At 36.5% G+C, this 26625-nt stretch overlaps 2 protein-coding genes and 1 pseudogene across 14 annotated transcripts in view; 1 reads left to right on the top strand and 2 right to left on the bottom strand.

Moving 5' to 3' along the window:
• The window catches only part of LOC106622250 (serine-rich adhesin for platelets), a 154800-nt gene that overhangs the window by 91173 nt on the left and 37002 nt on the right, over positions 1–26625 (top strand). For 10 of the 13 annotated variants that reach the window (XM_036377393.2, XM_036377536.2, XM_036377711.2 and 7 more), the window contains one exon: positions 13992–14148. The exons of the other annotated variants lie outside the window; for them this stretch is intronic. In XM_036377393.2, coding sequence (XP_036233286.2) covers positions 14058–14148 — 91 coding nt within the window. In that variant the 5' untranslated portion in view covers positions 13992–14057. The remainder of the gene's footprint in view (positions 1–13991; positions 14149–26625) is intronic. 13 annotated transcript variants of the gene reach the window in all.
• LOC138855972 (uncharacterized) lies at positions 475–3580 on the bottom strand. Its single transcript, XM_070106363.1, has one exon. The coding sequence runs from the start codon at positions 3485–3487 to the stop codon at positions 2423–2425; it is 1065 nt and encodes a 354-aa protein (XP_069962464.1). The 5' UTR covers positions 3488–3580; the 3' UTR covers positions 475–2422.
• Positions 23203–24181, bottom strand: LOC138856405 (uncharacterized; annotated as a pseudogene).

The following is a 26625-nucleotide window of genomic DNA, read 5'->3' as shown; positions in this document are numbered from 1 at the left end:
TCTCTGTATGCTTTCCATACGCTTTACCGCGTATTTCTTTTCCATTACTGGCCACCATACCAATATACCGTATGTCATGATTGGTCTGACTACTGCTGTATAGAGCCAATAAGTTACCCGAGGTGTAAGTCCCCATTTGGGGCCCACCATCCTTTTACAGGTGTAGAGTGCTGTGGCTGCCTTCTTCACCCTAGCATCCAAGTTTTGTTTCCATGAGAGCTTCCTGTCTAAGATTAGTCCCAGGTAGCTTGCCTTATCTCCAATTGTTAGTCTGCAACCATTTATTATTGGCGCCGTAACTTCTGGAGTATTATGTTTTCTGGTGAACAATACGAGCTCTGTCTTACCAGCATTTAAATTTAATCCGCACGATACTGCCCAGCGATTTATATCGTCCAATATCGTTTGCATAAGGTCTGCGAGAGTATTCGGGAATTTGCCTCTGACCGATACTGCCACATCGTCAGCGTAGGCCACAACATGTACCCCCTTCTTCTCTAGATCCACCAGCAACTTATTCATTGTCAGGACCCGGAGAAGTGGGGATAACACGTCTCCTTGAGGCGTACCTCTTTGGACAGATCTGCACATCGTTGACGCTCCCATCGTTGAAATTATTGACCTGCTCAAGAGCATCTGTTCAATTAATTTCCTGAGAGGTTCAGAGATGTCCAGATCCTTAAGCGCACTCAGTATGGCCCTAGGCTGGATATTATTGAAGGCTCCTTCTATGTCTAAGAAGGCAAATAGAGTGTATTCTTTGACTTCCAGAGATTTTTCAATCTCCGCCACCACAGAGCTTAGTGCTGTTTCTGTGGATTTTCCTTTAGAATACGCATGCTGTGAACCAGCCAACTTTTCCGGTTTCAGTTTGTTTCTTATATGTAATTCTATAAGTCTTTCCAGGATTTTTAGAAGGAAAGAGGAGAGGCTAATCGGCCTGAAGTCCTTTGGACTTGTATGCGAGCATTTGCCTGCCTTTGGTATGTATATTACCTTGACTTCCCTCCAAAGTGTAGGGATATAGTTTAATTGCAGCACCCCTTTAAGGATGGCAATTAGCCAATTCATTATGTGATTCTGCGACTGCTGCAATTGAGCCGGGAATATACCGTCTGATCCCGGCGACTTGAAGGGCTTAAAGCTGTTTATTGCCCAGCGTACGTTGCTTTCTGACACTATGTTTATGAGAGTGGGGCTCATTTCTGCTCCACTGTCTTGAGTATATTCTGCAGTATGGCTTTCAGAGCTGCCTGGGAAGTGGGTATCCATTAGTAGCCTCAAGGACTCTTCACTGGATACCGTCCAACTTCGGTCTGGCTTCTGAAGATATCCGATACTATGCACCGATTGTGCCATTATTTTCCTAAGTCGAGACGCTTCCGCCGTGTTCTCGATATCATTGCAAAACGATTTCCATGAATTTCTTTTTGCTTTCCTGACTTCCTTTTTGTATGACCTAAGGAGGTTGTAATAATAATCCCAGTCTGACTCATCTTGGGAGTGCTTTGCTAAATTGAACTGCTTTCTGCATTCTTTCTGTAGCTTTTTAAGTTCTAGAGACCACCAGGGGGGCCTTATTCTACCCCTGCTTCGTGTTATTGGACAAGCCACCTCTAGTGCTTGCCGGCACGATTCCGTGTGTCGATTAACGAGGATATCTAGATCCTCCTTGCTATTGGGCTGAGACGGTAGAATCATAGGGATACGTTTCTCTAGCTCTTGCATGTGCACCTGCCAGTTCGTTCTCCTATGATTCCTGAAGTTAATGCCTTTATCGGCCCTTTCCTCTATTGTACATTCGATATATCGGTGATCCGAAAAGGAATGTTCTTCGAGAACCCTCCATTGGGTTACCCTGTCAATTAGTTCTTCCGACACAAGTGTGATATCCAGCACTTCTTGTCGGTTTCTTGTAATAAATGTTGGCGTGCTTCCCTTATTACACACCAGTAACTTAGTACCTAGTAGGTAATTAAAGAGACACTCACTTCTGTCGTTTACATCTGTGCTGCCCCATATTGTGTGATGCGCATTTGAGTCGCATCCAAGTATCGTCATGCACTTGGATGCCTCACTATCCCGTACCACCTCTTTTACCATCAGAGGTGGCACCAGCTCCTGCTCATACGGCATATAACACGACACTAGCCGGTAACTGCTTGAGCCCGTTTCCCAGCTTACTGTTGCTGTGTCGTTGTTGCTGTAATTATGTAATATAAAAACATTAAGGTTTTTCTTTGCCATTATGCAGGCTCTGATTTTACCTTCACAGTTAGCCATCAGCAACTTATAGTTCGGCGTCCTCAGTCCGCAAATACGCCCCCCATTAACCCATGGCTCCTGAATGAGGACAAATTCAGGCTGTTTCATTGCCACGCGGTTAATTAGGGCTGCTGAAGCTAGTTTGCTATGATGGAGATTAATTTGTAGAAGACGCATTAACTATTGTTATATCTGCGTCTTCCTGAGAGTCGCTTAAAAGCTCTTTCTCAGTATACAAGCTTGAGAGTCTGGCCGCAAGCTCAGACCCGGAAGAAGAACACTCACCTTGCTCCATGCTTTCCGCGTCGCTCGAGGACTCCATGGGATCTTCCTCTACTTCGCATATCTCTTTCCCCGATGCCAGATGGTCTGCAGCATCGGCGTCCGACTTGTAAGGCGTTATCCTTACTTTCGTGAACCCGTAATTTATCTCCCCGCCACTCTTCGCCAGCGGTTCGATGGACTCTTTCGTTAATAGCAGCAGAATCTGCATCGTGGCCCTTTTGGTCTCCACGCCAGATTCCGCTACGCTGTCCTCAAATGTCTTGACATACCTCCACCCTTCAGTGGGTAGGCTCGGGTTGCAGGCTCTTATGAGCTGCATAATTTGGTCCGGCTGAGTTGGTGTAGCCGGAATCCATACCCTTGCCCTTGGTCTGGATGGTATGTCCTTCTTGTCCACTGCTACCAATTTTGCCCCGGGGTATACCTCTCCCACCTTGGCTATAGCAGCTTTGTATAGTGCGACCGATCTTTCGTCGTCGCACGCAATCATTTTGATCTGGCCCTGGTACCAGCCGGCATCTGCGCATGACGGTGGCGGACCCGGATTGCTTAATAGCACTTCCAGCGCCACATTTGTCAGCGCAGCCTGCACCCATTTCCATTGGGCTCTGGGGATTCTTCCTTCGGGATCTCCCTCATCCAGAACGCCAATGACAATTCGGTTCCGGGCCACTTCTGCAAATGATTTTGCGGGCGTTACACCCTTGGTCTTCGGTCTCTTAGCTGACGGCTTTGCCTCTTCAGCTGACCTCTGTCGCTTGGCTGCCTTTACCGGCGGCTCCAACTTGAAGTTGGGTATGACTGCTCTCGCGCAGTCAATTGATGCTTGGAGCTCCTTCGTTAGCTCCTCTTTCGTTGGCGGCTTTAGCTCTACCAACCTTAGTAAGTATGCGGCGCGTCGTCTCTCCGCATATTTTGCCTTTGACGGGTCCTGCATGCTAAATGCAGGCCACTCCCTGGCAGATGCACTTCCGGCGGCAGACCTTTTGGCATCTCCTCCCTCCCCCTGCTTTTCAGCCGTGTTTTGGCCGCAGGGTTTGAGTTTGGCTGCCTCCAGCGCTACCACTTTCTGTGGGCCAGCTTTAGCTTCTGCCCCTTTACTAGTGCTTGCCTTGTCTTCTGGACCAAGCTTCGCTCCTGTCCTGTTCGTGTTAGTTGAGCTCGCTCCAAACGCTGCTCTTTTATGGGAGCAACTCGCTCCCTCCGGCTTTTTTCTTGGAGATCCGGGCTCTCTCCGATTTTTTGTTTTCGTTTCCCATGTAACACCATTTTCAATTCCATCTGATTCTTTCACTTTCCACTATGCAAATCAGGTAAAAATGATTATATCGGGGTAAAACTTTGTGCGAATAATGCAATTAAAGTATGCCACCTTGCGGCCAAAAATTGTCTAAATCGAACCAAAACTGATCAAACCCCTAAGTACTAAATATGTGGACCCCAGTGCCTATAGTTGACCTTCTACCGAAAATATCAGTCAATCCACAAAGAAATCTCAAACGAGTATACCATTTGACTTTGCGAGAGTATAAAATGTTCGGTTACTTTCGAACTTAGCCCTTCCTTACTTGTTTTATTTATTTTTATTTTTATTTATTCAATTTAGATATAGTATACAAATATAATATCTAAAAAAGAGAAAACTGGCTGCCAGGGCCTACGGCTCAGCTTTTCGAAATGGTATTGTTATTATCATTATGTTATATTATGGTCTTTGTCACGTGCGCAATTTATTTATTTTGATTTATGTACATATATTTTTATACTCTCGCAACCTGTTGCTACAGAGTATAATAGTTTTGTTCACCTAACGGTTGTTTGTATCACCTAAAATTAATCGAGTTAGATATAGGGTTATATATATATAAATGATCAGGATGAAGAGACGAGTTGAAATCCGGGTGACTGTCTGTCCGTCCGTCCGTCTGTCCGTCCGTCCATGCAAGCTCTAACTTGAGTAAAAATTGAGATATCTTTATGAAACTTGGTAGACATGTTTCATGGTACCGTGAGACGGTTGATATTGCAGATGGGCGTAATCGGACCACTGCCACGCCCACAAAACGCCATTAATCAAAAACAAATAACTTGCCATAACTAAGCTCCGCAATAAGATACAAGACTGTTATTTGGTACACAGGATCACATTAGGGAGGGGCATCTGCAGTTAAAACTTTTTTGTAAAAAGTAGGCGTGGTCCCGCCTCTAATAGGTTTAATGTGCATATCTCCTAAACCGCTAATGCTATAATAACAAAATTCACTAGAAGCAAATGCTTTTAGCACTTCTATTGACGGTGTGAAAATAGTTGAAATCGGGTGGCAACTCCGCCCACTCCCCATATAACGGTACTGTTAAATACTACTAAAAGCGCGATAAATCAAGCACTAAACACGCCAGAGACATTAAATTTTATCTCTGAGATGGTATAAGACGACTTTATAGGAACCGCGTTCAAAATTAGACAGTGGGCGTGGCACAGCCCACTTTTAGGTGAAAACCCATATCTTGAGATCTGCTCAACCGATTTCAACCAAATTCGGTGCATAACGTTCGTTTCATGTTTCTATGTCATAGTGCGAAAATGGGCGAAATCGGACTACAACCACGCTTACTTCCCATGTAACACCATTTTCAATTCCATCTGATTCTTTCACATTCCACTATGCAAATCAGGTAAAAATGATTATATCGGGGTAAAACTTTGCGTGAATAATGAAATTAAAGTATGCCACCTTGCGGCCAAAAATTGTCTAAATCGAACCAAAACTGTTCAAACCCCTAAGTACTAAATATGTGGACCCCAGTGCCTATAGTTGACCTTCTACCGAAAATATCAGTCAATCCACAAAGAAATCTCAAACGAGTATACCATTTGACCTTGCGAGAGTATAAAATGTTCGGTTACATCCGAACTTAGCCCTTCCTTACTTGTTTAATTAGATTTTCTTGCTTAAGTCTAGTTCCTTGAAAAATTGGTTTATTATATCGTTGTTAGTTTTTGTGATGTTTGTAAGTAGTCATTTGGAGCAACTTGCCCGAAGATTCTTTCTCGCGTCGATTTTAATTTTTTGCAGTCGTGGATTAGGTGGTCTGTGGATAATAATCCTTTGCAGAAGGGACATGGTTTTTTGTGAGTCCCTGTCAAGAGGTGTTCGTCTGTCAATTTACTGTGGCCTATTCGTAGGCGAACCATTATTGTAGACGGCTGCCTAGGGGTTGTTCTTGGGTATGTTGCCCGTATGCCCTTAGGATTTAATGTGACGTATCGATGGGGGTCTTGCTGCCACTCTATTTCCTTTTTATCAGCTAAACTGTGAGCAATGTAATTAGACAAATCTTTTGGTTCAGTTGTGTGAAAATTTAGGTACGCTGCTTTGCCTCCGGAACGTGCGGCGGAGTCGGCGAATTCATTTCCGCTGATACCTATATCACTTGGTGTCCATATAAGTTTTGTTTTTTTGCTGTATCTGAGAAGAAAATTTCTGATGTTGTTTAATAAGGGGTTGTTGTTGTAAATGTTTTTCACCGCTTCGATGACGGACATGCTATCAGTGCAGATTGCAAATTTCCCTTTGTTGTGGCTTGCAAAATCCAATGCTTGTTTAATGGCTGTCGCTTCCGCTGTAAATATCGAACAATATGGTTCGAGTATGCCTCCGGCGATCAATGATCCGTCTTCATGTACTACAGCAAATGTTGTTGTAAACTCGGTTTTGGAGCCATCCGTGAATATCATATTCCAGTTTTGATTTTTATATGAAATCGATAAGTCGTGGAATAATTTTCGATGAATGACAGGGTTGACATCGTTTTTATTATTTTTGTGGAATGTGATGTCGTAGCTCGATGACTCAAGCATCCACGGTGATTTTTGGGAGGTTTTTGCTTTTGTGCCGTGCTTACTGATTTGTAGCATTTCGCAATAACTGACACATCTGCGGATAGTTGATTTTTTTTTTATAATTGCGTTTATGGGTAAAGGCGTTAATAAATTCCGTATTTAAGATTTTATTTTGTGAGTTAATCAGCTTTGGGATGAGCTTATAGGTGGCATCACGCAGTCTGTCTTTTATGGATGGTAGTCCGGCCTCCGCTAGGACCCATTTTACAGGAGATGTTGGAAAAGCGTTGATACTACGGCGCACTGCCTGGTGGTATGGGGCATTTATTTGGTTTAGGTTGGTTTTTGCGCACCATCCGTAAATTGGGAGTCCATAATCGATTTTTGATAGTATTAGTGCTCTAGTGACGTTTATTAGTGTATGAATATTTATAAAAGATTTATTTGATGTAAGATATTTGATGATGTTTAATCTGGCAGCCAGGTTTTTTCTTATGCTAATACATTGTTTTCTAAATGTAAATCTTTTGTCGAAAATAATTCCTAATATCTTGAGATCATTTACAATTTCGATAGGTTTGTTTTTGAACATAAGATTAGTAGGGTGACAATTGGTTTTTTTGCAGATGTGTAATATTTTACATTTTTCTATAGAGAGGGTCGCGCCAGAGTGCAGTCCCCACATTTGTAGTTTTGTTAATATGTTTAAAAATATGTTATTTAAAATTTTTATATCTTTGATTTTAGTGAAAATTATAGCATCGTCTGCATAGAGCGAAAGGCTTATATTTTTATGTTTTAGTATTATATTTGATACTTGTTCAAATGATATGATAAATAGTACTACTGAAAGTGGTGATCCTTGTGGAATACCATTGTATAGTTTGAAATGGTTTGACAAGGTATTATTTATCCTTACCCGAAAAGTGCGATTTGTCATGAAGGCCTTTATAATGTTAAATGTTTTCTGACCAACGCCCCACTTTTCAAGCTGTGACAATATGGTATGAATTCCTACCCGATCAAACGCCTTTTTGAAGTCTGTCGATAATACAGTGACATGATTTTTTGTCGAAAGAGCGTTTGACGCGTAATGTTGGATGTGAAGCAGAGAGTCTATCGTGCTTTGCTTGCTTTTGAATGCCACCTGATTATGACTTATTAATTTGTTATTGGTTAAAAACCACATTAGTCTTTTAGCCAAGATTTTTTCGAAAATTTTACTCATGCATGGCAACAGAGAGATTGGGCGGTATCCGCAAAAGTCATTTGTAGGTTTATTGGGTTTGGGTATAGGTAAAACAATTGCAGAGCGCCACGTGTGAGGGTAGCGGTCAGAATCGAATATATTGTTAAAGGTGTGTAGGAGTTGTATTTTTGCGTCGGTGGGAAGATGTTTGAGTATGGGGTAGGATATTCTGTCATATCCTGGGGTGTTCCCCTTTGAATGCTGTAGAGCTAGTTCCAATTCTATGAAAGTGATTTCAGAATCTAGATCGATTGCTGTTTTTGATGTTGGCTGAAAAATGTATGATTTGGCTATAGTAACGCTTTTCGCAGCCTTGTACTCTGACGAAAATTTTGAGTCATTTGAATAATTTGACCACGTTTCTGCAAAAGAATTTGCTATTTCTATTGAAGAAGTAAGTAGGCTTTGATTGTAGTTGATTGACCTAATTGGTGTATAGGGGACTCCTGTTAACGATTTTATGTCAGCCCATAATTTCTTTGGTGTTGATGCCGGTGATATGGAGGCTGTAAATTTTTCAAAGCTTGCTTTTTTTACTTCCTTCACTGTGCGCCTGAAAATAGCATTGTCTCTTTTGTAGCATATAAGATTTTCGATTGTTTGGCAATTTTTGTAGTTATGCCAGCTGTTTTTTTTTTTTTTTGGCGTAATATATTTAATTCGGAATTCCACCAATGAGTAGAGTTTTTGTGGAAGGACGGACTTGTTTGGGGAATGGATTCGTTAGCAGATTTCTTTATGGCTTTTGTGATTTTGGCAATTTCTTGATTTATGTTAAGGCACTGGAGATTTTTGCAGTGATTTTTGGATATTGATTGGTATAGGCTCCAGTTTGCTCGGTCAGTAATGAATTTTGGGGTAGGTTTACTTTTTTCAAAGTGAAAATTTGTTGAGACGTTAGTTTGTATCGGGAAGTGGTCACTGCCATACAAATTGCTATTAATGCTCCAGTGGCATCTTGGAAGGAGGTATGCCGAGACTATGGTGAGGTCAACGTGCGTGAATGTTTTGTGGGTGGAGAAATGAGTAGGGGATCCGTTGTTTAGGACTGCTAGGTTCTCCTTAAGTACTACGTTTTCAATTTTGTTTCCTCTACTATTTGTTTTATTCGATCCCCATAGTGGGCTCCACGCATTAAAGTCGCCTGTCAAGATTATATGGGAATTTACTTGGTAAATAATCGATAGGTGCGTATGTGTTATCTGTAAAATGCGTTTTTTCGTTTATTTTTTCTGTTTGGTTTCTAGTGATTATTCCTGTAAAATCTAATGAGTGTTTGTGTGTTTCGATTGAGTTTGGACTTTTGTTTTTGTGAATTTCTGTATTAAGAATTGATTTTGAAGTAGTTGGTTGAGGATTAACTAATTCGTTGCTTTGTTGTTGTCCATAATTGTAGATGTTATGTTTTGTGAGAGTGACGTTTGCTGATTCAGCTATTGAATCTATTGTGTTTCTGTTTACTGCCGTAATGGAACGATTATCGTGAGTTGCTGATACCAATACCAGCGTAGGTGTGTGTTGTGGTTGTATTGGAGATGTTTTTTTTGTAGTGTTGCTTTGCTTCGCTCATGGAGCATTTGTTTTGTGTTTTTATTTTTAGTATCTCTTTTTGCTGAATGAACTTTGGGCAGTCTCTCGAAGAGGCTGCGTGCTTATCAGCGCAATTCGCACATTGGGTACGAATGCAAGTCGTTGGGGGGGGAGATTGCAGTTTACGCAGCTTGGATTATTTTTGCAGTGTTTGGCTGTATGGCCAAGAATCTGACATGATTTGCATCACCATGAAACGTCAATTTTACTTGGTAATTTGTGAAGGTCAAATGATAGCAGCACTACTCCGCTAGGTAAAAGGGTACCATTTACGTTTTTTTAAATCTGTAGACATCTATTACGTTTTGGGTCTTTAACTCTTTAATTATTTCTTCATCTGAGATATTGTTTAAGCAGGGGGCAAAGATTGTTCCCTTGACAGTATTTTGATTAGTATGTAACTTGCATGAGATAGAGCATATTCCCGGTAATTCTTTTGTACGCACAAAACGATCGGCAATTGCTTTTGATTTTACTAGCAGCAGAAGGTTTCCGTCTCTTATCGGTTGTATTTTTATAATCTCTTTGCTTATTGCGTACAGTGCTCTGTTCACAATGAAGCAAGAGTAATCGGACAATGACGTGTTCCGATCAGCTGCGGACACTACTATGAATTTGGGGGTTAGCTCTTTTACCACTAGCAATTCAGGGAAAAAAGTCAGTCATACGCACTAGGCTCCACATATTTGACGTCTGGGTTCTTGAAAAGTGATGAACCGATTTCGACCATATTTGTGCAAAGTTTTATCTGGATAAATTGATTGATTCTTAACTTAAATACTGGAAATTGAAGGAATCATTCGAAATTTAAAATTGTACTATATGAGAAGTAGGCGTGGTTGTAGTCCGACTGTGATATCAGTTTTAGATGACACAAAAAAACCTTTAGGTTTATACTAACTAATATCACAGTCGGACTACAACCACGCCTACTTCTCATATAGTACAATTTTAAATTTCGAATGATTCCTTCAATTTCCAGTATTTAAGTTAAGAATCAATCAATTTATCCAGATAAAACTTTGCACAAATATGGTCGAAATCGGTTCTTGCAACATGTTGCTACAGAGTATAAAAGTTTTGTTTACCTAAAGATTTTTTTGTGTCATCTAAAACTAATATCACAGTCGGACTACAACCACGCCTACTTCTCATATAGTACAATTTTAAATTTCGAATGATTCCTTCCATTTCCAGTATTTAAGTTAAGAATCAATCAATTTATCCAGATAAAACTTTGCACAAATATGGTCGAAATCGGTTCATCACTTTTCAAGAACCCAAGCGTCAAATATGTGGAGCCTAGCGCGTATGACTGACTTTTTGCCGAAAATATCGGTTAATCTGAGAGATATGTTATTAAACTTCGGAGAAAATGTTTCTTTGATAGTAATATACCCTAATGTCGAAAATGGGTTGAGTCGGATCAGTACTTTTTTAGCCCCCATATACCTGATATTAAGCTTTTCTAACTATCAGTTGACTTTATATCACATGTATAGGCCTGAAGGTAAGTTGCAAGAGTATGAAATATTCGGTTTCACCCGAACTTAGGCCTTATCTACTTGTTCAATTAAACTTTTTGACGCCCAATTTTACTGAATGAATATACCAAATTATGCAATTAACTTTTCACTTTGCTGTTAAATGAAAGTTGATTAGCGCCCAAACGGCATTAGGAACGTTCTTTTCGGAGACATGAAGTTCATGATATCAAAACATATTTTTATACACTTGCAAAATGTTGCACAGAGTATCAAAGTTTAAAGGAATTTCTAAAGTTTGGAAATACTTTAAGAAGTCAGGTAATAAAAAGTTTGCCAAATGCCTGCAGTGTATTAAGGAGCATGGGACAAGAGCTATCTTCTTGACCACCTAAAGCGGTTTAATTCAAATATAGAAAAAGATGAAGAAGAATTTCTTTCTCAAAATACAAAATATGTTATTCTTTGTTTATTTACATAAATTTAACTTCAGACCTAAAGCGGTTTAATTCAAATATAGAGAAAGATGAAGAATAATTTCTTTCTCAAAATACAAAATATGTTATTCTTTGTTTATTTCCTTACATAAATTTAATTTCAGAAATCAATTGATTAAGATTTGGAATTTTCGGTACATTGTGTGTAATATAACTACACACAATATTTGTAATAGATATTTATGTTTTTTAAGTAATTTTCACATAATATATTATTCACAAAGTAGTTTATTCCTGTCGTTCGTGTGTATAATAATTGATTATTTAGAGTGACACGAACCGCGTGTACAAAATATTATATCTAGTTGTTATACATACATAAATACATATTCAAATAGTCAATAAAATTATGATTAATTAGCTTATTTCAAACATTCTCAAACCAATTACAGACAAATTTATGAAGTACATAATAAAGGATATGTTACGTAGGCTCAAAACATTGCTTTGTAATTTGTATATTTTTAACCACTTTTCTTTCCTTTTAGTTAATTCATTGAATTAATATTTCGTATAGTTCTAATTCATTGTAAAATCGAATTCAATATTCATTATTGGACAAAATTATTTTTGGATCACAGTCGTATTTGGTATCTCTAAGCTAAAAATCATATAATCACTTAGGCCGATATATTTATATTAAAATCAATCTAACTAACACAAATTTCTATATTCATCATATTAGTGCAGGGGAAAGGAACACACCGATATCCATAATCTTTGTTGCCGAATGGCATACTGTTATTTAATATGCTCTCACTTAATTTAATTGAGATGTATGAGATATAAGCTCAACCAAAAGGACGAAATATTGGGAAAAGTAACGGGAGTCGCGGATACCTTTAGAAGTAGGTATTAGGTGTTTGGATTTAAACCGAATTCATTCTTCGGCAGCGAGTGTTGAGAAAACCACTTGGTTAAGCGGTTAAGAAAATAGTTAATTTCATTACAATATTGCACATATTGACCTAATTAACTATTCAAAGTCAACTGGAAAGTCGGAATCACTAATTAGGAAAAGAAGTTCTCTGATTTTCATTAATATATCTCAAAGATTGGCTGACATTTTCGGAATAAGGTCAAACAAAGGCACTGGGATCCAAATATTCGGTGTATGGGGGAATGGGAAATTTATAGTACCATTTATATCATTTATGGTTCTAAGATGACATACTTTGAACGCACTTATATACACAGGTTTAGTGATATATGGGAAGTAGGCGTGGTTGTAGTCTGATTTCGCTATGTGGAACAATGTTATGCACCAAATCTCGTTGATATTGGTCGTACAGTTTCTGAGATATGAAATTTTATCAACAATTTTTACAATGAGTCCAATGCAATATTTTCGTGCCATCTGAAGTATGAAATTTAATGCCTCTGACGTATTTGTTTAGTAAGTAACCTTTCTTTTAATAGTTTTCGACATAACAGTTATATGATGGGTGGCCGCGGTTATCATAGCAAGAGTATAAAAAAGCAAATATAAACAAATAAAATTGTGCCAATTTCAAATGATTAACACGATGGAATTTTAGTGGTATTTAGGTATTTTCATAAAAATATCATCTGATTTGATATTTGAACTTGCATTTATTTACTGATTAGGAACTATAAAGCTCACGATTGGTAGATCAATGTAAAAATTACAAAAGCAGCTTTTATTCTCAAGACACTTTGTCTACTTGTCTAATTGCCAATTCACTTATACTTCACACTTTTTATACTACATAAACTAATTCAAATAGATTTTCAGAAAGATAGTATGTTATACATATATTTTAGTGTATATGTATAAATGGCTTTTAAAACTAAAAAACGAATGTGTTCATATACTTGATTACAAATTAAATTATTATGAATATTCTTGCCATTTGTTTCCCTCTTACACCTTTTGCTCGGGTCCTTTGGATATCTGTACTACTTTTATATCGAAACATGTATCATTAAAATAATGAAACGTTTTCTTTTAAATCTTCTTTCGTGTGGTAGTGGTTTTCTAGTTAACCGTACAGAGTGAATGATTCAAGAAAAGGGTTGCCTATAAACGGCTTTTTGTAATTTTTAATTTTGCACATCATCGAAGAATGATTTTTTATTTCGTTGCAAATTGCTTCTACGTTTTATACCGTGAACAGGGTATATTAAGATTACCCCGAAGTTTATAACATCCGGAAAAAACTGTTTGTGACCCGATAAAGTACATAAGTCAAAGCGTGACGAGCTGAGTCGATTTGGCCATATCTATTTGTCCGTCTGTCTGTCTCTATTTACGCGAAATAGTCCCTTAGTTTTTAAGATATCGATCTGACATTTTGCACAGGTCGGTTTCTCCGCAAAATAGCTGCTATACAAACGGCTCGGCCAAAATCAAGTTTTTGTATGGAAAACTTTTTTATTTGGCAAGATATCTTGCACATATTATTGGCCAAGGGAACGATGCATTCTCCGAAGAAATTGCATAAATCCGACCCCTATAGCGTGTAGTTAACATACAAAATTATCGATCAAAATAAAGATAAATACCATATCATTTTATACCATCTTATGCCATAAGAAATATGTATACCTATATGTATTATATAGTTCCCGAAAAGTTACTATAATTTTAAGCTTTTTACATTTTTCCTTCGACTTTCTTTATACTGATTTTAGAACCAATTGGTGTAATAAAGGTGCTGGATAGAAAAACCCTTTTCGGATAAAAAATTATTTAATAACAAGCAAATTAGCAGTTACTCCGCTAACGTAGGGAATTATTTTTTCTTCTATTTTAGCTTTTCATCCACATTAACCATTTGTGACCGCAATTCCTAAGATACTAATTCTCGCGCCAAACGAAAATGTGTAACAGACGAAACAGCCGACTTTGGTTCAATAACCTTGCCATTTTAATTTGCTTGATGTGCAGTGGCCTTATCTGTACAAATGCCGGTAAGTCAACCGTACTGAAATTTTTAATTTGAAAACAATTACCATCGGCGCCTTAAGTATTGTGCATTCAAACATATATAACAAAATTAGCTCTATTCGTTTACTCTTTACGGGGTTGGTATAACAACGTCATTCCAAGAGATACTTTGAGCGTAGCGCCCATTTGTACAGGTAAAGTAATCGTTGAGGTAGACGATTAGACACATGCAAACTAATTTACAGCTAACGATGTGTCAATTGCGCTCAACCAATCGCCGTTTGTGTTCATGTCCTTCGGTATCGTGCACTAGGCAACCCATTTGACACAATTAAAATCACATCAATTAGAAAAGTTAACAGCTGACAATTTGAAATGGTAGCAAATGTCACTCTGATTGCTGTTGTTGATACTGCAGTTATATAGTACTCTGTTCGATTGTTGGTTCGAGCCAGGGTTGCAATTAATGTGTTAAAAAACTAATAAAACTAAATAAACATTTGAATTACATTTTTTTTGATTTTGTAATCCCAAATACGGGAATAAAAAATAAAAAAATTATTTTTAGTCCCAATTACCGTTTGAGAAAAAAAATCTAATTCCGCAAAACGGATTTAAAAAAAAACAAATTAAATCTCATAAACCAGATTAAAAACATCGGGGACAAAAAATTAAAATCTAATTTTTAATACCAACATCGGGTTAAAAAATAAAAGTTAATAATAGAAATAAATTTATACTAAATATACATATAAATATATTGTATATGGAATGTATTTTCTTTCAGATTGCATATAGTAGATATTTGGGGCATTTGCAAATATTATACGAAAGTGTTATATACGCTTTTGATTGAAAAAGTTATTGTTTTAGTGGCAGTGCTTACTACCACGCTTTTAAGCAATTGTGTTCGTGTTAGAAGGTGTATCCAGCTTATGGACTATAGTTTTCTCTCATTTAGCACTTTGAGATTTTGATGATACGTTGTTGTAAATAGATGCCCGCATCACCTGTTAGAAGCAGTTTCCACTTGCATCAAGCAGAAAGTGAGGGTATACTAAAACTATTATTATGGGGACAGCTCTTAGTTACATAATTTAGAAATGGTTATGACAACTATTTTCTAATTTCTCAGTATTATTCTAAATAGAGGATCGCCTTGTCTTAAAATAAAATCTAATCAAAAGTCCTAATCTATTTAATTTTTATAATTTCTATTTTTTCGCAAATTTTGAAGAACAGAATAAGGGACGTGAAGCAAATAAAAACGCTCAGAAAAAGAACTATTAACTTAAACGTGAAATTACGTTTAAGCTATTCAACGAAATTAAATATTCTGTATTGTTAGCGGAAAATTGTCGACAATTATCTTTAATGTACAATAAAGCGCAGGCGCAATTATGCACTCTGTAATGCAAATGCAAAATTTCATATTAGTGAAACTAGATTCAGTTAAATTTGAAGACGTGATACTTTTAAAATATGTTGAAATAACAAAATGTTTATACTTTTCTTACAATAAAAGAGATGTGACAGTATTATACATATATCGTGCATACGTATGAACGCACATATCTTTCTGTGATTGCTCTTTAAAGTTTGAATGCGCCAGTCTTTTATTAAGTTGGTCGTCCTCTTATCAGTGCGCATTTGCTCATTTATAATTTCAATTTAACGCAAACAAAAGACAACGCTTGTCATGCCGCAAAGGTGCAAAAGTGTGCCGCCTTTGTTTGTAATTTCTTAATTGAATAAAAATACTTACATATGTACATATGCGCATACTTACAAAAGCACAGTTTTATAAGAGTAGAAAGTTGATATAGTTGTATAGGTCTATTTGCAAACTCGTATACAGGTTGGGATTTGAAGGCGAAGATATGTGGGAATATCATTCCGCTGTTCATAATAATATGTACTATTTAAAGCATACGTTATAGTGGAGCTAGCAATTGGATATGAAATAATAGTAAAATTTTCTGAAAAGGCTTGCCTAACCTTTATAAAATTAATAAAAGGAGTCAATCCGTTTTCTTCTTTATATTTACCATAGGCTGTTGGTGCCACTAATTTTTATCAAAGTCTGCTATAATTTATGTTAGAATGTACATACATTCATTTGAAAAAAAAAAAACATATATAAAACTAATCAAGATAGATATAAAGTTATATATATATATATATAAATGATAACGATGACAAGACGAGTTGAAATCCGAGTGACTGTCTGTCGGACGGACAGACGGTCTGTCTGTGCAAGCGGCAACTTGAGTAAAAATTGAGAAATCTTGATGACACCCAAGGAAGGTTTTGCAGATGGGCGGCATCGGACTATTATCACGCCAACAAAACGCCATTAATCGAAAACGGATAGTATTTTGAACTTCAGGCTGACTTTATACCTCATATATGTACAATACGTGAGTTATCTTAATTAAATTGAGTGAGCGTATTTTTAAAATCGGATGAAAACCACCCTGTGAGATACCTTAATAAAACAAAATTAGCATTTGTTTCGGTTAATAATATGTAGTAATGCCAAAAACAGTAGGTACTTTCCTGGGTTTGATCCTTACAAGTTGCAAGAGTACGAAATTTTCGGTTACACTCGAACTTAGCCTTCTTTAGTTGTTTAAATATTATCTTACTTTGTTTACTATGAATCCTTAACCTAAATTAATATGTTCCTATTGTTAAGAATAAATATTTACAAATATTATTTGTTATCTACATTAATTAATGATAGTATTTCATTTGTTTATGTACGTATGTACTGTTTCCGTGTTGTCGAGGAAAAAATGTAAGCATGTTAAAGGATATTTGAATAATAATATAGAAGAATATTAGACAGATCACCTTTTTTTCTCCTTGTTTAATAAAACAGCTAAGAAAGGACTAGATCTGATTGAAACTAAATGTTTGATAACGTCACAAATTGCTAATTCTAGATTAAGGGTCTGTAAACTTGCAAAAGAAAGTCGTTAGCGCCTTGTTCCCCATCTTTTGTTTTGATTTGATGAGAGAAATGTAAAGCAGAAATAGAGAGGAGAAATAGCTATCTCCAGAGAGGGAGATGACGGTATGCACACACATATCCAAATACAAGTTTTGCTTTAAGTAAAGTTTTTTGATCGATTTTATTTTTTTACATATAGGTATTAATTTCTTAAAACTCATTTCGAGCCTCAGAAGAGATGCTTAATAAATGATTGTAAACTTTTACAAACATCCGAATGAACGCACTTTCACGTGGTGACTGAATCAAGAAATTCCGTAACGGAAAAAAACCTAACACGATCACAAAGTATGCGCAAAAGGTTTGCATACTTTTAGGCGTATTTTCGCAAATCTCAAGCGGAACAAATCAATTGAAGAGCAGGGAGATTCAAAAATAATAATATATATGATACAATTTTTTTAATAGCAAATAATGAAATGGAATTTAATAAAAATTAAATTAATAAAAAATAAATTATTCAATATTCGGTGTCATAATATTAGTAGCATTATTATTATTTTGGTAAATAGCTACACCAACTTTTGGAACAGTATATCGTTTGAATTGGGGTTTTTTAGGTATTTCAATCGGGTTATCAATGGTAACAAATGGCCGCTTATCTTGGCTGGCGATTTCAACATCAACTTCGCTGATAAAAAATCAGAGCGGTTGACAACTTATCTTTGGAAAATTGGATTTGAAAATGAATAATAATCCACAAGAACCCACAACAAAATATGGAACCACCATTGACGCGGTATTTTTCAGATATTTAGAGGATATCAAGTCTCAAACTTATGTTCCTTATTTCAGTTACCATATACCTATAGTTTCATAATAAAAATTCATCAATAACAGACATGTATTGTAAGATAAAACAAGTAAGGAAGAACTAAGTTCGGATGTAACCGAACATTTTATACTCTCGCAAAGTCAAATGGTATACTCGTTTGAGATTTCTTTGTGGATTGACTGATATTTTCGGAAGGTCAACTATAGGCACTGGGGTCCACATATTTAGTACTTAGGGGCTTGAACAGCTTTGGTTCGATTTAGACAATTTTTAGTCACAAGGTGGCATACTTTAAACGTATTATTCACGCAAAGTTTTGCCCCGATATAATCATTGTTGCTTGATATGCATAGTGGAAAGTGAAAAATTCAGATGGAATTTAAAATGGTGTTATATGAGAAATAGGCGTGCTTGTAGTCCGGACTATGACATAGAAATATAAAAAAAACGTTATACACCAAATTTGGTTGAAATCGCTTAAGCAGATCCCAAGATATGGGTTTTCACCTAAAAGTGGGCAGTGCCACGCCCACTGTCTAATTTTGAACGCGCTTCCTATAAAGTTATCTCATACCATTCCAGAGATAAAATTTAATGTCTCTGGCGTGTTTCGTGCTTGATTTATCGCGCTTTTAGTAGTTTTTAACAGTACCATTATATGGGGAGTGGGCGGAGTTGCCACCCAATTTCAACTATTTTCACACTGTAGGTAGAAGTTCTAACAACATTTGCTTCCAGTGAATTTGGTTATTATAGCTTTAGCGGTTTAGGAGATATGCACATTAAACCTATTAGGGGCGGGACCACGTCCACTTAAAAACAAAATTTAACTGCAGATAACAGTATTGTATCTTATTGCGGAGCTTAGTTATGGCAATTTATTTGTTTTTGACTAATGGCGTTTTGTGGGCGTGGCAGTGGTCCGATTACGCCCATCTGCAACACCAACCGTCTCCCGGTACCAAGAAACATGTCTACCAAGTTTCATAAAGAATCAATTTTTACTCAAGTTAGAGCTTGCACGGATGGAACAGACTGTCGGACAGACAGTCACCCGGATTTCAACTCATCTCTTCATCCTGATTATTTATATATACATAACCCTATATCTAACTCGATTAGTTTTAGGTGATACAAACAACCGTTAGGTGAACAAAACTATTATACTCTGTAGCAACAGGTTGCGAGAGTATAAAAAAAACATTTTAAACAATATTAACTTTTCATTTATTCAATAAAAGAAAAAATTTGTTTTCTTAACGGTCACCTTATTTATTTCTTTAACTAACATTGATTAACTTTTCCTATATTCAGGATTAAAATTAACTAAATATTCTAAAAATGAATACGTATAAACAGCTCTGGTAACGAAATATATATCAGTGGAAATTTAGTATACAAGATGAGTTCCAAAGTAAACAGTAAATAAGTATCAAAGTAAACTCTAGTGGCGCCATCTATATGTCGACTAGTGCGTTAGAATCTGCTATTCTTTATCGACTTCCAGTAAAAGGTTCATGACATTTCATCTACTGGATGTGAAGTTATTGCGTTTTAAGTATCACTATATTTTTGTCAACGAAACGTTTCAATTGATGAAACAAGTTTATGGCGATGATTGCCTATCCCGTAGCAGAGTGCACGAGTGGTTTCAACGTTTTCAAAGTGGTCGTGAGGACATAAATGAGGACGAGCCGAAATCCAAAAAATCGCGCCTGGAGAAGTTAAAAGTGAAGACAATGCTAATTTTTTTTTATGATTCCAAGGGTATTGTCCACAAAGAATTTGTTCCACCCGGCCAAAATGTTAATGCGGTATTTTACCTTGGAGTTTTGAAGCGTTTGGTGCGCCGTATTGGACGTGTTCGGCCCGAATATCGCGAAGATGGAAGTTGGCGTTTGTTGTACGATAACGCGCCGTCTCATCGATCGACTTTTGTCACCGATTATTTGACCAAAAATCACATTTTAACAATCAAACACTCCTCATATTCACCTGATATGATACCGGACGACTTCTACCTTTTCGGAAAAATGCATTTGCCGATGAAAGGAAAGCGTTATGCATTCGTGGAGGCCATTCAAAAGGCTTGCACCGGCATACTGGCGGCCATACCACATGTTTAATGAAGGGTTGTTGCATACATTCAAAAAGAACATAATTTCATTAAGCTGCAAGTGGGTGCCCACTCATTTTAATATCCGCAAAGGCACACAGGAAATGGTTTGCGGTTACGCTACAGCATTGTTGTACATTCAATTTACAGCGAACTTTCAATAACTAGAACCTTTGGAAGTAATTTATTATTTAAAACATGAAACATACGATAGTGAAAATAATTATTCGTTATATAGTGGAAAATATATCAAATTCTGTATGTGAATTTATTTAAGACATACGTGTTGGTTTCATTATTTTGAGTGGCCAGAAGTTCACTGTAATATTATATATTTCTGTTTGCATGCTAGCGCAATGCAAAATAAATATTAAAATCCTTATTCTAAACTCTAGTGACCACTTTCGATAATACGGGTTTGAAAAATCACATCAACTATAATATAAAATTGTGGCATCGTCGAAAAATAAATGTTCAGTATTCCATATGCGAATACTCGCCCACTTATATTCACTACATTTCCACAACTTCGACTTCAATGTGATTTACATTTATATATAAAGGATAATAATGCATTCTTCTAATCAAACATCTGTGATTTACATTTATATATAAAGGATACTAATGCATTCTTCTAATCAAACATCTGATGTATTATTTAATTCTCAATGATCTGTATACCCAACAAGGCCATTTATTATTAGCAAATAAGATAAATAGTCCGACTAATGTATGGGTTGCTCGAATTCTGTCCTTCTTTTATCTGAAACATTGATTTAACTAGACGTTCAAACAGCGGTAACTTACAAAAGTAGACAACGAATAGAGAAATTTATATATACATATGTATATGGTTGGACCAATATTAGTGACAATCACGGTTTTATAAAATGGAAGAATGGTTCAATTTAAATACGCAGAATACTTTACTAAACATGTTCTCTTTAAACACCATAGTTTTTGCTTATTTGCTTCAAACCACAAAGGTTTGACCTTTCCGGCAATGGCTCTTTGAATCTTCCGTTTTGATCCTACTGTACTCGTTCGTCCTTTGCATAGTTGTAAGTTTTTGACTATTTGTTAATATTATAATATCTACTCCTTTTACAATTGCAATGTTTTACAATGACTTTGATCGTACTGATCGGCTTCACTCATTCTTCGTAGTTAATGTCATCTCGCCGACAGCGAAAGTAATACCATGTTCCGACCGACGCTTAATCACGAGATTAAGACTGTTGAGTAGAGTATCTCACTAATCTACTAGATTTATCAAGATTTAGAATACAAAAATGACAGTTGTTAACCTCGTCAAAAAGATGATTTGAAGCTAATTTACTCGAAATCTCCTTGTGCGACTCTAATTCAGCGTCATCTATTTGTCAGAAGAGAAATTTATCACATTATCACAGGTGATTTAGACGCAATAAAGAGAAAAAAATGTAAATAACCAGTGAATTAAGAGCAATGCATCTGAATTTACCTGTCAAACGAATTCGCAAATCAAAAAGAGGCGTCCATTATTTCCATTAAATGGAAAATGTGTAAAACAAGACGATTTTTATAACAAAATACGACATTACAATGTTTTCCTTTAATAATTATGAAGCGATGTTAATTTTTTTAATGTCAAAAACAGCTGTTTTACAAATCTCCAACGGCCGTGAGAACAGTCTAGATTAGTGAATAGATTAAATGTAATATAATCACTTAAAATTTTTGTTCGAAACATGGTATAAGGCAATAAACTAACAATAACCATAATAGGCAACGAACTCTGCACAGATCCATGAATTATGACCAATGTCGCATGGAAAAGTGGCAAATGTACGCAACCAATGTTTGCAGCACTATCAATTCCGCAAATGACCCATAACCACAATGACGATATCATCGTAACACTTTTCCGCCTATTAACACAGTTGAATGATAATACATAGTGATGTTGATATTGAAGATCATGTTGATATTAAAGATGATGTTAATGTTAACATAGATCAAGGGGTCAGCAACAATTGGAATGAAAGAGCGAGTTTGTCAAAGTAAAGATGCTGGTTGTAGTTGTAAGTAAGTTCCAATTGGTTCGCTTAAGTGTAATTTAGTTTGTGCCAGTTGATTAAGCACAAAAAAATATTGCAGCAATATCCAATATCTAAATTGTGGTTTATGAATTAAAATCAGAAAAATCGAAAATTTATTTGAAAAACAATACTTTAGTCAATAGAATATATTGAAAGGATGCATATTTAAATTCATATAATTTTTCATTATTTTCAATTTCCTTAGCCACGATATCTTGATTTGCTGAACTATGTCAATGTCGCCGTATGTCTCGTACAGCTTATCGTTCTATCGACTCCGGTATTCACCACTTTCAACGCGCAAAGGCCCATAAATAGGCCCAAAATATTTCCCTCGAAAACCCGTAACGCCGACTCATCAGATGTTGTCATTATCCATACTGTACGTAGAACGCGAATGGTGAGAGACTTGTAGAGTTTGGTATTTTTTCGTCAAAAGAGGACTTTACTTTTCAATTACCCACTCAGTCTAAATTGGCAGCTGTTGCTAACATTGTTGTTGGTGTTTATGTTGGTTCCAAAATAGACGATATCAAGCCAAGTCGCAAATGCGATGAATAGTTGTTTTATGACAGGAGATATTTCATCTACCAGACACATACGCCTAGCTTGCTCTTCCAGTCCGGAAAAGGCAAAACTAACGGCGCGGCTTTTGCAGCTGGACATTCTTATAGAAGATTGTATATTTTCTACTTAGCTCTGCACCTCGTGTTATTTTCTACAGCAATAAATTGTATAAGTCACACGTTAAGGAGTCCCCCTGTCTGAAACCATCGAGGTCCGAGGAGATGCTTCCCGATCCTGACAGAACTTTGATATTTCTTAACGTCAGTGTACACAACCGTATTAGCTTTCCGGGGATACCAAATTCAGACATAGCGGCATAGAGGTAGCTCATTTTCATGCTGTCAAAGGCAGCTTTTAAATCGACTTTGAGGTGGTGAAAATGGACACTCTTTTCATAGGTATTTTCCAAGATTAGGCGCAAGGTGAATATCTGATGAATTGTAGAATTTCCTAGCCTAAAGACTGAAGTCCAATGAGTTTGTTGGAGGTTCTTTAGTCTATATGAAAATACGCCCTTTAGGACTATGTATGCGATATGGAAGAGACTCTGTGTGTGTGTGTGAGTGCTCTCAAAAAACAGGAGTGCAAGACGAGTAGAAAACCGGTCGGCTGTCGGTTGTGATTGCAGCTTCTCGACGTCGAACCATCCTTGTATACATCGACAGGTTTACTTTGCTGCACAGAATTGGGTGCGTATCTTTGCGACCACAAGATAGTGGAAGAGTGGATGTTAGGTCCTGGGAGCGTATGTACATCAAGAACTATAGAAGCATGTCGTTCATATATGATAATATGATTTGAGTTTTTCGATCCGAAGAGAGTCAAGTAGCTTAATGGATTTTCTTGCGCTGGAATTTAATATTACAAACAACTGGAGCGTGGGCCCAAATCAGTGTTATGTGGAAGTACTTTGCTTTGATATGGATTGTGGCTAGACGTTCATCCACCGGAGTAAGTGCCTCTATACCAACAAACTGCACCGAAATCGGGTACAAGGGTTGCTCACGTTTTCTGGGTGCGTGAGGGAGACGCGAGCGTACGATTATAACTGCCTACCATGATTAAACTTTAAACCAACACCATCAAAGTACAATATAAGTAAAGAGCGACGCTCTTGGAATATAATGACACGTTTATCACTGCATTGGTGGAAATAACTTTGTTGCTCATAATAATAACAGTAATAATAGTTTTGTGACGTTGGGGCTCATCTGCGCGATTATTAAATGCACAACTGCACATGGTATATAGGCAGAGGAAGAATTATCCACATCAATTGCTTGTAGGATTAACATTATCGTCGTAAGGCTGTATATATGTATACTGCAACATGTTGCATGTAATATTGCACTTCGAATGTAAATGGCCATTAATGCGAAAACAAGACTTTTACACCCGTGACCTTAAACTGTGAAGGCACATCTCTTGGCAGCAAATGTGTGAAAGAACAAGGATGTTGGTGAATTTGTTACTGTTCCGAACAGTAGCCATTACGCCGCATTATGTACTTTATATGCACATGGCATCTTCTATATAAATACATACGTACATGTGCATAAAAGCATCTTAGTTTAATAGTCTTGCCTTCCGTTTCCTGAAAGCTATTTTCTGCTTACTGGCCAACTATTTTTGTTGTTGTCTTAAGAGGGAGTAGGAGGAGGGAGATGAAGATTAATTTCTGTGCCAAAAAAGGAAATAGCTAGAGATTTCAACTTACTCATAAAGTTTTGCAAAATCGCACGACCGAGTATTCATATGTATGGTATGAAGCTACAAGGTGCAATTCAAAAGTTTCAGGACTTTTATTAAAAAACGAATATTATTTGTTTTTTTTTGTAAATTTATTGGTCGCCTTCAAAATAGTCTCTTTCCGCCTGAATACAACGTTTTGCACGTTCAAGAAGGTTATCGAATGACTTTTTTAGGTCATTTGTCGGTATAGCGTTGAGGATGGTCAACGTCAGCATAGCGGTTTCCTTTCATGGCCAAATGTAGTTTTCCAAAAGGGTAGAAGTCGCACGGTGCCATATCAGGTGAATACGGGGAGTGGTTGAGTGTTAAAATTTGATTTTTGGTCAAATAATCGGTCACATGCGTCGATCGATGAGACGGCGCATTATAGTGCAACAAACGCCAGTTTCCATCTTCGCGATATTCGGGCCGAATGCGACGAATACGTGCCACCAAACGCTTCAAAACTACAAGGTAGAGTACCGCATTAACGGTTTGGCCGGGTGGAACAAATTCTTTGTCAACAATACCCTTGGAATCATAAAAGAAATCAGCATTGTCTTCATTTTTGACTTCTCCAGGCGCGATTTTTTGGGTTTCGACTCATTTCTCATTTATGTCCTCACGACCACTTTGAAAACGTTTAAACCACTCGTGAATACGGTTACGGGATAGACAATCATCGCCATAAACTTCATCATTTGATGAGTTTTGGTAAAAGTTTTACCAAGTTTAAAACAAAACTTAATGTTAGCTCTTTGTCCGATGCTCATATTCCGACCGACACTACATATGTAATGTCACATGTAGCGCGATATCTCAGCTGTTATATAAATTTTATACGAAAACACTGAAGAATACACAATTGATCGATAACAATTTCAGATGGCGTCACTAAAAGCCGCGTTGTTTAATAAGTCCTGGAACTTTTGAATTGTACCTTGTATGTATATGCTGGTTTTAGCCCGCATATTGTCCTCTAAACTTACTTACGGCTCTCTTAAAATCATATGACAAAGATTTATGAAGTTGGCTCAAATGAGTTATGGGTTGAAAAATTTATGTAATTTCGAGTGCTCAAGCATTTTCGGAGCGTACGAAAATTACAACTAAGATGGTCCAAATGTGTTGATGAGTTTGATAAAACAAATTTACTGTTATTGCTCGGGCGTGTAGCCAGTAGTAGAATTAGTTTAACTGTAAACTTTAAATGGAGTATAAATTTGCTAAACATGTCAATAGCTCAACTCTCGTATTAAAAACCACTACCATACATAACTGTTAGGGTTGTCCTTATTTCCAGTCATAGAAATATATATGTACTCCTATATACGGATATCAAAATAACTTGCTTATCTTTCATTCGTTATTTTTAAAATAAAACTCAAAAAGAGAAAATTCTTTTCTTAAATGGTAATTGAAATAAATAACGCTATCCGAAAATATTAAAAAGCGATCAACCTGGAAAGAGGTGACAATTATAGGCAAATGCCAAAATAATAATACAATTTGTAAAACGTTCATAACCCTTAAAAACAACTTCAATTATCTCAGTCAAAATAAGTATGAACAATGCATATTGTTTGGTACAATTTGCCATAAATGGCAAAATTTCCGTACTGTACTCGAATATCATTTCTTATATTTTAGACAGCATCATTATTTAAGGAAATGCTCTAATATCCGTTTTATCGGCCTAAAGTTTATTTTGTAGTTTTTTTAGTTTAAATGTAAATAAGTGGCGGGGCTTAAGTTAGAGCGAAACATATTGTACAATACCATACATTCACACGTTGTGGGCATGTATAGTGCATTAAAGACATTGTGGCGGAAAATTTTGTTAAAGAGTTTAAAAGCTTTTGCTTATTATATTTTGTTTGCCTTGGTACACAAGACCTTTACATACTAATAACCTCGAATATCTCAATATTACTATATATATGATATGAAGTATTGTCCAATCTTTTCGAGCACACTAGTTATATTTCCTTACCACCATAATAATGTTTGAAGCATAGTTTAATAATGGGGAATGGATTTTATTATATATTATATTATTAACTTCCATAAATATGTTTAGCTTTGTTTTATATTTCATACCTAAATTAATTAAGGTGAAGTTAACATAGGTATTAAGAAGTATTATGTATGAAATTAATAAATACCTATAATAAAATTTTCCATCTGTATATATGTATGTATATATTAATAATC

Source organism: Bactrocera oleae, chromosome 3, assembly GCF_042242935.1.
Source record: "Bactrocera oleae isolate idBacOlea1 chromosome 3, idBacOlea1, whole genome shotgun sequence".
NCBI classification, from domain to species: domain Eukaryota; kingdom Metazoa; phylum Arthropoda; class Insecta; order Diptera; family Tephritidae; genus Bactrocera; species Bactrocera oleae.
The sequence above is the reverse complement of the archived record's forward strand: the minus strand, read 5'-3'. Positions and strand labels throughout refer to the sequence as shown.